Here is a 13,270-nt window from a genome sequence, read left to right as displayed (position 1 = left end):
ACATTTCAGCAAAGGAGAGATGATTGGATGGAGTCCTTAAAACTCTGTGTTGAAATATGCTATAAATAAAAAGAACAAAACTTAATGCAAATTCCTAGAAGAGTTGGCAGGAGACACTTCTGCTGCACCAACCTGGGTTACTTTGAGGACCAGTAAGGTCTGCAGTGCTCCACACCCCTGTAGTGTTTTGGTAGCAGTCAGCAGGCAATTGCCTAAATACACCTGACTCACAGTTTAATGTTCATCTGAAGTTTTGCTGGTACCTACACTGATGAGGGATATGAATTGATGTCACTGCTTTTGAGGCAAAATCCCACAGCAAAATGCTGAGTTTAGCAAAACAGTCCCTCTGTTGATGTTACTTACTCTTGTTGGGAGTTGCAGAAGTGCACTGCATTGCGAAGATGATCTTGTGCAGCCAAAGTTCTTGTAAATGTGGCTGACAAAAGGCTTCCTGAGCTGTCTTAAAACAAACAGGACTGGTCCCAAAGTAGTGGCTCCTTCATGTTCTGAAAATGTTTTGCAGAGGTTTAGGTGAGACACTGTTTAGATTGGTTTTGAAATAGAATTTCAAAATGTTTTTCCTAGAAAAGTGGAAATTCTTTATTTTCTTAAAAAACAGAATGTTAGATTTCAGTTGTAATATCGTTTTTGTAATGAGAGGACTGACCCTCTCTACAGCACTATGGGTGCAGGAGAAGTGGTAATCAGACAGACACAAATCACATTTGTAGCCAGTTCGGAATGAGGCAGTTTGTGAAACAGAGATCTGCTTATACTGAGGGATAGGTCTATTGATCATTTATTGTTGTTACTGCTCTTGATATTGAACTCGTATTGCAAAATCTCTGAATGTAAACACAACTAAAAAGTTTTGTTAAGAATCACAATACCCATTAGATGCAACTTTCCAGTGAATTTTGTAATATTTATAATTATTTTTTAAAATGTTCTTTTTCCTTATTCTTTTGAAGACAAGCAACATGAGGTTGAAATCCCTTCTCCAACACAGAAAGAGAAAGAGAAAAAGAAGAGGCCAATGTCCCAGATCAGTGGAGTCAAAAAACTGATGCACAGTTCCAGCCTAACTAATTCCAGTATTCCCAGATTTGGAGTTAAAACAGACCAAGAAGATGTTCTTGCCAAGGTAGAGAATGGATAAATCCTTAAAACCATTGAGTAGAGGGTGGACTTGTCAGTATATGACATTCTCCACTTGTAACCATTGATTTCAAGCTGTAGCACCAAAGTCTGTTGTTACTTGAAGCAGAAATAAATCTGGTGAAGTGGAAGAATAACAAGTAAAATCAGAACCAGGCTGAAAGGGTTAATTTCCATGTGAACAGGATTTCACCTGGAATATAAATTAGGATTTGAGTATGCATTCATAAAGCTACTTATTTCATAAATAATCTCTGAAGAATAAAGAGTAAACAGGAACGAAAATACATAGCAGCCCTGTGTTGTTGAAAGTTCAGATACCATTAAAGCTGTCCTCCCCAAGACATCCTGTGTTTAGCTGTATCATTTTCTGTACATCATTTATGGGTTTAAGTTACATTACTTATCATTTATGCACCAACAGCTATTTCATAGTAACCTGAAACTGGCATAAAGTGACTATTCATTTTAGAGTTTTACATTTTGAAATGTGGCTATCCTTATGTTTTTGGGAATCTCCCTTTTTATTTAAAGAGTGTTTCTGAGGACTGGGTAGACAGCAGCAGAGCCACAGCATCTCTGAAGGGTTCCTGCTTGCTGTCACTAGGTGGTGAGATAGCAAGGTGTATCACTCCAGTTCATTCAAGATACTGTAGCATTTTTTCCCAGTGGAGCAATCCACTTACAGAGGCAGTGTTTCCTTCTCACTGAATTAAAATCTGGAAAGTTGATAGCTGCAAATGTCTTTCATGGTGTCAGTGTTTGAATTTTCATGAGTCTGATGTTTTTAGCTGTTTTAATAAAAAATCACTGGAAGTTGTATGTTAGGTTTCAATGTGTTTGTTGCTTGATTCTACTTTAGGAACTAGAAGACGTGAACAAATGGGGCCTTCAGGTTTTCAAAGTAGCAGAGTTATCTGGAAACAGACCTTTGACAGTCATTATGTACACCATTTTTCAGGCAAGTAGCAGCAGCCATGCTACTTTTTGTTTATCTTTGAGGTTTTTCTGTGCTTTTTATTCTTAACTTGTTTCTCTCTTTCCTTTTCTAGGAACGGGAGTTGTTAAAAACATTTAAGATTCCAGTAGATACTTTAATAACTTACTTGATGACCCTGGAAGACCATTACCATGCAGATGTGGCATATCACAATAACATACATGCTGCAGATGTTGTTCAGTCAACCCACGTGCTGCTATCAACCCCAGCATTAGAGGTAAACTATGCTGAAGTGGAAGACACTGGAGTGAGAGAATGGGACATATAAGACTCTGCTAAACTAAATATTAAAGATCTTAGTTCCTGCAATATTTTTCAAAAGAAATTTTAACATTTCTTTCATTACCTCTGCAATATTTACGAGGAGCAAAGCTTGTTTACTTGTAAATATTGTGCAGAAATGTCACTTTTCATTTTTTCTTTTGCAGGTTTGTGCTGCCTTAACGTTTTCATTGTAATACAATGCAAAATTTGTTTCCACCCTCTCATTTAATACTACCTCCTGTTCTGTCATTATTTCCCACATGGGATTCTCACTAAACATAGGCAGTGGAATGGATTAGGAAACATAGTGATAAAATGGGATTCCTTGATACTGCCTTTTGTTTGTTTGGGGTTTTTGGTTTGGTTGTTTTTTATGGTTATTTTTGTGGGTTTTTTTCGGTGGTGGAGGTTTTGGTCGGTTGGTTGATTTCTGTTGGTTGGGGTTTTTTATTGTTGTTTTGGAGTTTTTTTTGGTGTGGTGGTTGTTTTGGTTTGGGGTTTTTTGTTGCCTTTTTTTTGGTTGGTTGGTTGTTTTGGTTTGGTTTTTCCCTTGTCCATGTTTGTTCCGATCCTCAAAGGCTCCTTTTGTTTGTTTCTTGTGTGGAATGGAATGTGCACTAAGTCTTCACTTGGCTGTCTCTATTTTCATAAATATTTCAAAATTGTTGGGAAAAAAAAAATCTCGTGTGTTCTCCTGTTGAAGGTGCTTAAATCTCTGAGTAGAGGTCCATGCAAGAAAAATGGAGATTTGTTTCCTTTTTTAAGCACTATTCAGGACATAGTATAGCAAAGATTGGTATATCCCAGTAGGTGTTGGGAAAAGACAGATAAAGCAAGCAGTTGAAATATTAGTAGCTCTGAAGGACTTGCCCTCACTTTCAAGGAGGCTCGCATTTTGAATTTTTCATAGTGACCAATCTTTCATGTTACTGAATGCTTCTGCTTTACCTAATTCTTAAAAACAGAATTATAAGTGGATCTCAAGACTGTTGGCAGGTCTCAGCCAAGACTTGGGAATTTGCCTAGGAAAGGCTTTTTTTTTATGTCAAGAAGAAAGATCAGATTATGGTCTTAAGTCACTACTGGCTTCACCAAACAGCTGAGCTGGTAATCAATACCATTTTTAGTTGTGTTTTTGGTTTGGGTTTGTTTTGCTTTTTCACCAGATTGGCTGCTTTTGATGGCCTTGTTCTCATCAGAGCTTTAGCCAATAAAATAACAATGTCTGCCCAGTGCCACTGCTGACCAGTGCACTTCTGAGCTGTTCTTGATCAGTTACAAAACAATTATATAATGTGAGTGCCAGTGACATCCCAGGTGCATTCCAGTTCTCTCTTTTACAACATGTGCATCTTTCAGGTATAGGACAATATGCTGAAATCTTTAACTTCAGTTTGTGCTGTGGGTTAGAAACCTCTACTTAGCGACCTAATTTGTACATAGTAATAGAAGTGGATTTATCTACAGACTGAAGCTGAAAAAAACTTTAGCTGCTATGGAATTTAGCGATGCTGTCTGTGTGAAGAAGGGATCATTTTACTTTGGCCAACCTTGAAATGTTTATGAAATTCTATGTAACAGATGATTTATTGGAAGGTTGTGTTAGCCTATGTGTAAGATTTCTTGAGATCCATGATACATTTCAGGTGTATTTTCCTCTTTTCAGACCTGGATTCAAAGTGTAATGCTTTTTGTTGAAAGCACTTTTTACTGTTAGTGATTGTCATTTATGTTTCATTGTCTTCTAGGCAGTGTTCACTGATTTGGAGATCCTTGCAGCAATTTTTGCCAGTGCAATACACGATGTAGATCATCCAGGAGTTTCAAACCAGTTTCTTATCAACACAAGTAAGTTTGATATTCAGTGGCTTCCTCAAAAATTTGCTGCAAGACCTGCACATAGTACCTGAAAAATACACAGCTCATTCCTGGTTTGTTTCTACTGGTAACTTTTCTTAGTAAATAGATAGGTGTTTGTACTTTAAACTGGATGCTATTTTGAATTTCTTGTAACTTTAGAAAGAATTTACACAATAATTCTTGAATGATGGTACTAAAACACTAACTGTAAACCTGGCATCGTGTCAATGTATTGGATAAGGTCTCTTCTGGAAGTTAGTTGGTTTACATTGAAAGTGTAGGAGAATAACAAAGGAAGTTTATGTAAACATTTAAAAAAAAAGGAAGACAACAGTTTGTGTTTATATTTTTATAATGGAAGAATATGGTATGACCAAGTGTAGCCCTTACATTTTAAAGACCTTCAGAAAATAATTTTTTTAGCAAACAGCCTGAGAGGCCCTTCTGTGCCTCTCCCTGGCCACTGTACTTGGTTTCTGATCTCTGCACACTCATCCCTCATGGACTGAATTTTCTCAGCCTGTCCCTTCGGGGTACAGCAATTTTTTTTAGTTTATTTTTTAAGTCTCTTGCTAGAGGAGAAAAGCCCTACTGAAATGAGGCCATAATGATTTGAAAGACAGTGTACTTGTTCTGTGTTCCTCAAGGCTGTTCTCTGTAGTGCTGCATGAACCTCTTCCCACTCTTTAATCTTCTGCTAGAAGAAAAAAACATTTAACTTTGTTGAACCTGATCATGACAAATTTATGGAATGGCTTATTGCTCCAAAGCTGCTTTGATTTCAGTGGTAATGTTGAATTGGATAGTACATTGTAGGTCAGTGCAAGTTTCATCATATATTGTTACTTATTTTGCTATCTGGCAACTTCTTTCATGGTAACTGACCCAGAAGAACTAAAGTTGAATTAATACTAATAATCCAAGCATATAAAAGGGAAAAGCCACAAAATGGAAACATATCTAACATTGTGTATTTAACCCATCTAGCTCATATTTATAGATAATGTCATCCCTGCACTTGAATGAATCTATCACACTAGTGCTAAAATAGCATGACCTCAAATAAGTGGTATAGTTTGAAGAAGGGAGCTCCACTTCTGAGTCATTGCTGCTGCGTGTTCAAATAAGATATCCACTCCAGTTTAGCCTGCATCTAATTTTATTTGTCTTGGTAGCCTGAGGGCCACCCTATAGTAAAATTCAATTTGGTGACTCATATGCATGGAGGAGGTCTGGGATTGACTAGTGCTTTTAGCACTTCTGGTGTTTTATTGATAAACAGTACAATACAGCAGCATGGTACAGGAAGAGAGTGAATCAGGGTTTGTGCACAAAACAGTGCAATACCTAAATTCTTGAAAGTGGGCATATATAAGTTTTCATTTGTTTGTTTAATCAGAAATTGAGTACTGGGATGTATTGGTGGTTGTGAGGTGCTATAGTGAAACTACCAAACTGAAATTACTGGCTACTGGAAGGGACAAATAATGATACATAAAGTTTTCACTTTTATGCAGGCAGTTGAAACTCAACTAAATTAGGAATGATTCTGATGCTGCTTATTTAGCTGATTAGAGGAAATGTCTTGTTTTTCAAAGTTCAGCTTTTGAAAGAGAAGGCTTCTGTGTCAATGAAGTAACATCATTACCTGGAACTGCTGTCACTACACTGAAAGAAACTAAGATTTCTGTCCCTTTTGAGTTGTACTGTGTACAAGGAAGAAATTGTAGGGACAGAGATCAAGACCATCTAATTTTGTCCCTCAAACTGTAAATGTTCCTAACCTCTAGAAGATCATTTACTACCATCTAGTTTTGTTTTCTAGTGAAATCACATTGTATTAACATTTCAAGAAGAATACATTTTTTAAAAGCATTATAGACTTAGAGTTACCTAAAGTATATACATATTTTCCAACATTTCAGCTTATTTTTTACTCACATGGTATTTTTTTAGATTATTTTTCTATTTAAGGATTTAAAGTTTGTTATTCAGATGTCTAAAAATCTGATTCTTCTTGAATGATGTTAAAGAACAAAAACATATGCATTGTGTTAGCATCAGAGGAGATGATTATTTGATCAGTGTAACTCTGTCCTTCCACACAAATACTCTTGAAGCTTGTAATGAATTTCAAAGACTACCACGAGAGAACTTCTTCCTTTTCCATTGCAAAGTTGAGTACATTTTGCCTCTCTGTAGCTCCAGCCCTTCCAAAGTATTTTGGCAGTGTCAAGTTGGAGCTCATCAGAAGACTTTAATTTAAAAAAAAAATTAAAAATCACAAAATAAAATAAAACAAACAAAAAAACCCCACCAAAAAAAAACCCACAAAACCAAACTGACAACAAAATATGAACTAGTACTTGTCTTTTTTGTTAGAAAAATAATCAGTGAAATTTTGTAAATGTTCTCTGAATGATTAAAGAAAGATCATTTAATAAACTTGCATTCTTTTTCCTTTTGCTATTTGCCATTTTGTTGCTATCAGGATAAGGAAAGCTATGGGAAGAGTTTCCTGATTGAAAAGACTGATGTATTGCAAGACAGGAGAGGAAGACAACAAGAAAATGGATAATGAGACTAATGAAATATGAAGAGAAGAGCTTTAATAGGCACCCTATTGAGCCAGAGAGATTATAAAACAAAGATGCTTGCAAAAGAAGAGGACAAAATATAATAGTCTGACGCATAGTTAGATTTAAGATAGAATATCTGTAGTAATTAGAAATCAGTATCACACAGGGCAAATGTGATTGCATTAAAAGTATTTGTGTTTTATGACAAATTCATTTGAAAACTGTGCCTTAAAACATGGAAGATGACTGTGGGATATCCCTCAGTAGAAGCTAAAGCTATGAAGAAAATGGTGGCAATTGTTTTTGTTTGTCACAGCAGGCTGTTCAGCAGGTCTAAGAAGACTTGAGTGTGTGCCTTAGCATGGGCATTACTAGGAAGGCTAACATTATTCTCAAAGCCATATGGAGTTACCAGATAAAGTACTCTTCCCTTGCAGAAGACAAGATTATGCCATCAGGCATTGACCACAGAAGTATAAGGCAGTGGACAAGGCCTTGCATTTTCAAGCTACATAACTTCTAAAGAAAAAGACTAGAAGCATAATGATTGCCATCTTACCAACCTCTCCATCCTACCAAGCCTCTTCTCAAAATACGCCGTTTTCTTGGCCTGTGTCCTCTGGGCCTAATTGGCTAGGCATAGGAGTGCCATAGCGAACTGCGGCAGGAAATGATTTGGAAAACCAAGATGTGTGCTCCCTGCCTAGCCTGCAGCAAAGCCCCAGCTGTGTATTCCCAGGTTTGAGTGCTGGATAGCTGCAACTAGACTTAAACAATGGATTTTTAGTAGTTGCAGTGTAGGGAGGCATGAAAACAGGAGACAGTAAAGTGTGGTTTTAGTTATTCTGCTATGAAAATGTATTCTGAAAAATACTTTCCTTGTGTTTTTTTCTAACTTGCCACTGCAGGCACATGCTTCACTGCTAAGTGTTTTATATTCCTTTATATTCATCTGTAAATTGTGTTACAAATATAATGAATTTTAAAAAGTTTTAAGGGATTTGGTAGAAGCACAGGCTTTAACGTTCTGCCCTGCAATTGTTGTTGCAGATTCTGAACTCGCCTTGATGTACAATGACTCATCAGTACTGGAGAATCATCACTTAGCTGTGGGCTTCAAGCTGCTGCAGGAAGAAAATTGTGATATTTTCCAGAATTTGACAAAAAAACAAAGGCAATCATTGAGGAAAATGGTCATTGACATTGTGAGTTCTGTTTCAGAGTCCCTCTTCCACAGTGCTAGTAAATTCAATAATAAAGCACAGAAGCATTTTATAATAAGTCATTAGACACATAATCAATGACATAAAGGTTTGAAGTTACATCATGCCTTGCCCAAACATGAATAGTGGGTTATTTCCAGTTTCAGTAATCATCTCTGCCTTTATAGGAGGCATGTGGTCCTGCTTCAGTCTGGTTTTATACTGACATGTATGCCATTTCACTATCACAGTTAGAAATTTGCTGCTGAATTGTTGATGAAAATTTAGACTGAAATGAAAACTTACTGTTTTGGACACCAATGACATACAGAACTCAAACTTTTGTAGTGTATTGCGATACAGAAGTTAAGAGATCTCCTTCTGAACTATTTATTTAGTTGTTCAAAGATTTTTGCCTCCCCCCCATCTTTTTTTTTTTCTAATCTGTAAAAAGGCATCTAATACTCACTTATTTGTTTATTTCTTTCAAGGTACTTGCAACAGACATGTCTAAGCATATGAATCTATTGGCTGATTTAAAAACTATGGTTGAAACAAAAAAAGTGACCAGTTCTGGTGTCCTACTTCTTGATAACTATTCAGACAGGATTCAGGTAAGGCAATTCATCTGCAAATGGTATTTACATGCTAATAACTTTGTCCTGTCTGTTCTCAAGTCTGGGCTAGATAAGTTACCCATTCTCACACCAAGTGTCACTAATTTCCCTCTACACCCCTCCTAATTTTCTTACTTATTCTGTTAGATACTTACATATTCTGTTAGGTACTAAGTGATGCTAGAGTACCTCTGGACCTCCTTCCTTTAAAGAGTTTAATTGTTCTTTCTTTGAAAGAGGTTTTTCTGTCCCTTTTACAGGCAGAAGCAGCAGGAACAAGGTTGTTTATGGATATTATTGCAAATGTGAAAAACATCCAAGCACCTGTTTGCTGTTAAGATTTATTCTAAAATTTCACGTGTTTTCTGGATTTTGTTTTGCAGCCACCAAGTGTAAGTGAAAAAGGACATGTTTCTCACCAGTGTAGTAACACTGCAGGTGTTCCATCTATTTTAGGTCCTTCAGAATATGGTGCACTGTGCAGATCTGAGCAATCCAACCAAACCACTCCATCTCTACCGCCAATGGACAGACAGAATAATGGAGGAATTTTTTCGTCAGGGAGATCGGGAAAGAGAGAGGGGGATGGAGATAAGTCCCATGTGTGATAAGCACAATGCATCTGTAGAAAAATCACAGGTAATTAATTTGAGTAGTCAGTTAAATAACACAGTATGACATTTTAACGTAGCTGTGTTTTGATTAAGTTTTGAATGCACTGTTTCCTTTTTTCTGCCTCCTAGTTAATTCAGCTCCTGAGTAGTAAGTGAGAGCAACTGAAATTTCTACTGTGAAAATTTGGTGCATGACAGTGTGCTTGCTGAAGGGATTCCATCACTGTCATGAACTGCAATATAACATGCACGTCAAAAGAGTACTGAACAGCTGCTCATTAGGCTTTCCTTCAAAAGCAGGATGAAATATAAAGCAGCTGTTTGGCTTACGAGATGTAGTGGAGTTGTTTGGAATCAACAGTTCATTTGAAAACAAATTCTTTCCAAGTCCTTATCCACTGTCCTGCATCAAGACTTTAAAATGCAAAAGACCCTATTTACTGCATAAACCAGCATGGTTTCTTGTTTAGCCACCTTTAAGAATAATGAATAGAATAAAACAGAATAGAATTAACCAGGTTGGAAGAGACCTTTGAGATCATAGAGTCCAACCTATCATCCAACACTATCTTATCAACTAAACCATGGCACCAAGCGCCCCATCCAGTCTCCTTTTAAACACCTCCAGTGATGGTGACTCCACCACCTCCCTGGGCAGCCCAGGCCAATGGCCAATCACTCTTTCTATGAAGAACTTCTTCCTAACATCCAGTCTAAAATTCCCCTGGTGCAGCTTGAGACTGTGTCCTCTTGTTCTGGTCCTGGTTGCGTGGGAGAAGAGACCAGCCCCCACCTGGCTACAACCTCCCTTCAGGTAGTTGTAGGCAGCAATAAGGTCTCCCCTGAGCCCCTTCTTCTCCAGGCTAAGCAACCCCAACTCCCTCAGCCTCTCTTCATAGGGCTTGTGCTCCAAACCCCTCACCATCTTTCTTGTCCTTCTCTGGACACATTCCAGTGTCTTCTACTACTATTGTATTTCTCATACTTTGTGTGACTTACAGGCACAATTGTTTATTTCTTTGTGAATAAAAACTCATCCTAATTTTGTATTATTTGAAACAGGTGGGTTTTATAGACTACATTGTCCATCCTCTGTGGGAGACATGGGCAGATCTTGTTCACCCTGATGCCCAGGATATCTTAGATACGCTGGAGGACAATCGAGAATGGTACCAGAGCACAATCCCTCAAAGTCCCTCTCCTGCACCTGATGACCAGGAAGAGAGTAGGCAGGGACAAACTGAAAAATTCCAGTTTGAACTAACACTGGAGGAAGATGGTGAGTCAGACACTGAAAAGGACAGTGGAAGTCAAGTAGAAGAAGATACCAGCTGCAGTGATTCCAAGACTCTTTGCACCCAAGATTCAGAATCCACTGAAATTCCTCTTGATGAGCAAGTAGGGGAAGAAGCTGAAGAGGTGGAGAACCAGACAGAACCTTGTGTAGTAGAAGACCATTCTCCTGACACGTAACAATGAAGATGAAGTGATTTTGTCTTGCCCTCTCCCTTTATTTTCCTCTTTGTGTTTGTTTTGTTGGTGGTGTTTTTGTTTGGTGGTGTGGATTTTTTTTTGTAATAGTTGTTTGTTTGTCTTTGCTGTTGTGTTTTGGTTGTTTTGTTGGTTTGTTTTTGTTGTTTTTTTTTTTTAAATAGGTAATGGTTTGCATAGTGTATGTCACATGCTACAACCATGGTCACAAGCCGCTGCCATCTGCCAGGACGTTTGTTGATCAAAACTGACCTTGATGACTCAGTTTGGTACTCAGGAATATTGTAACCAGAATTTTCACCTTCATGACATCAGAAAGCAAGGGGGATAACATCCATATACTACATTTTAATAAGCTCTCCATTTGACACATTGATTGCATAAAGCAAATGTTTTCAGAGGAATACTACTTGCCAACTGAATGCTGGTATGCGCTGACGGTTTTTGAATTCGTTGTATTTCACAAGCAAAGCATTGAATAACATTCATCATGAGAGGATTCAGAAAATAAACTGAAGTTCCTACTGAAAAACAAATGCACATAAATGATGGGGACACAACATGACTCTATTACAAATAGGAAGATGAGCTGTGGAAATTGCATAGTTTTCTAATTTCAAGTCTTCCTGATACATGACTGAAAAAAGCGTGACCCAGTGGGTTGCGCTAACCTCTGCGTTTTGTATAGTATGTAAAAGAGAGATCTTTTGTAGTGCTTACTTTTATTATTAAATGTACTGAGGTATTATATTTAAAGAAAAATACTGTCAGACTTCATCTGCCACTGGCTGTTTTTTTCCAAAGAGTAATTTGCAAGTTTTCAGTACAAATCTGTGCTACACTGGATAATATTTCTAGGCCAGCTGGTAGTATGAGTTGTTTGGTGTTTGGGTTTGGGTGTTTTCAATTTCTTTCTGGTTGGTTTGATTGGTTGGTTTTTAGTTTGGTAGATTCTTTGGTTTTGTTTCAATTGTTTGGGGGGGTTTTGTTTGTTTTTGGGTGTTGGGGGGTTTTGTGTGGTGTGTTGGGTTTCTTTTTTTCGGGGGGGTGGGGTTTTTATTTTTTGCTTGTTTGGTTGGTTGGTTTGGTTTGGGGTTTTATTGTGCACCTTAGATTCTCATGGTAATTCTAAGCTGTAAAAGTCTATTTTATATAATAGCAAATTCCATTAATATTCTTCATGTTACATAAAATCCTTCCAGTATGATATCTTTTTTGTTTGTTTATCATTACAATTTTTCCCAAATGTATTGGAGGAACTTACACTGTGCTTTTACCCTCATACTGGCCTAATCCTGCCAATTCTCTCTTCATATAGAGTGAAACCAACTAGGACCACAAGTAATAGGTTTTGCAGGACTGGAGCCCATAAGAAAAGCAATGAATTGTTGTCGTAGTATAAAAGCAGCTCTTATCTTACACTACTAAAATTCATTGCTTTGAAACATGGTTTCAAAACTGTTTTTGGTTGGGAGCTATATACTGCTAAATCAGAACAGTCTAATAGAATATATGGAATATTTGTTCTGGCAAGAAAAGCATTAGTGTAATGTTTCCAGTTTGGACTCTCTTAACTCTTTATTCTGTATCTAATATCTAATTAAACCATTTGCTAATCTGAGGTGTGTGCCGCATAAATAATAATTAGCATTGTTTGTTTCATGTCTTTGTTGCAAGAGCAGCCAAGCTAGTCTTTTCTTTTAAAGTAAATGAGCAATGCATAGTGAGAGTTTGTAGTTTACACCGTATTATTTCAATCAGATCTTTTAATCCATTGTGTTGAGGGAATTCTGCCTTTCAGTTTGATTGGTACTGAAAGCTTCTGTGTCTTGGAAAGTTAAAGAGAGGCAGGAGTTCATATTTGTCATTTTCCTGTCCTGAGGTTTGGTCACATAAAAGAAGAAGGAATTCTATTTCTTAGACTTCACTCTTTGTTAAAATTGTAGTTTTGAGTGTAGAAGATGGGAAATAACCTTGTAACTAGCCTAGGGAAGATAGCAGACTCCCACTCCATAAAACTGTGGTAAAATCACAGTATCGTGATGGTATCTTAACAAAAGATCACAACAGCCGTTACTGTTATTTTTGGATTCATTTTGCAGTACATTTGTGGATGTGAATATGGGGGATTTTTTAAGCGCCTAAGATCCAGTATAAAAGCTTCTTTAAAGACGAGTGGCTAATTATTCAGCTTTTAAATTCATTTTGCATTCTTCTACATCCAGGTCATATTTTTTCGCTACCTTTAGCCCTCACAGGGCCTTAGCACAGAGGATGCTGATGGAGGAAAGAGAATGAAGATAAATCATGGGGATTTTTCAGTTTTTGACTGTCTTTTTTGTTCTTCATATTTTTTTCCTGAACCTGATCCATCTAGAAATCCTTTGAATCCCTAGGAGTGCCTGGAACCTTAATAATGGAAAAGCAATATAAATTCCAAGCTAACCAATAGGGATATGAAAAGGTTTTATACCTGCACTAA

General features: G+C 37.2%; 1 protein-coding gene across 8 annotated transcripts in view; it reads left to right on the top strand.

Moving 5' to 3' along the window:
• Window positions 1-10,905, top strand: part of PDE4D (phosphodiesterase 4D) — a 471,410-nt gene extending 460,505 nt beyond the window's left edge. For all 8 annotated transcript variants that reach the window (XM_054179046.1, XM_054179052.1, XM_054179049.1 and 5 more), the window contains 8 exons: window positions 975-1,147; window positions 2,024-2,122; window positions 2,214-2,378; window positions 4,174-4,273; window positions 7,915-8,069; window positions 8,558-8,680; window positions 9,140-9,322; window positions 10,360-10,905. In XM_054179046.1, coding sequence (XP_054035021.1) covers window positions 975-1,147; window positions 2,024-2,122; window positions 2,214-2,378; window positions 4,174-4,273; window positions 7,915-8,069; window positions 8,558-8,680; window positions 9,140-9,322; window positions 10,360-10,770 — 1,409 coding nt within the window. In that variant the 3' untranslated portion in view covers window positions 10,771-10,905. The remainder of the gene's footprint in view (window positions 1-974; window positions 1,148-2,023; window positions 2,123-2,213; window positions 2,379-4,173; window positions 4,274-7,914; window positions 8,070-8,557; window positions 8,681-9,139; window positions 9,323-10,359) is intronic.
• Window positions 10,906-13,270: the final 2,365 nt, after the last annotated feature.

The sequence above is a fragment of the Dryobates pubescens genome, chromosome Z (assembly GCF_014839835.1).
Source record: "Dryobates pubescens isolate bDryPub1 chromosome Z, bDryPub1.pri, whole genome shotgun sequence".
Taxonomy (NCBI): Eukaryota; Metazoa; Chordata; class Aves; order Piciformes; family Picidae; genus Dryobates; species Dryobates pubescens.
This window is presented reverse-complemented; position numbering and strand designations above follow the sequence as displayed.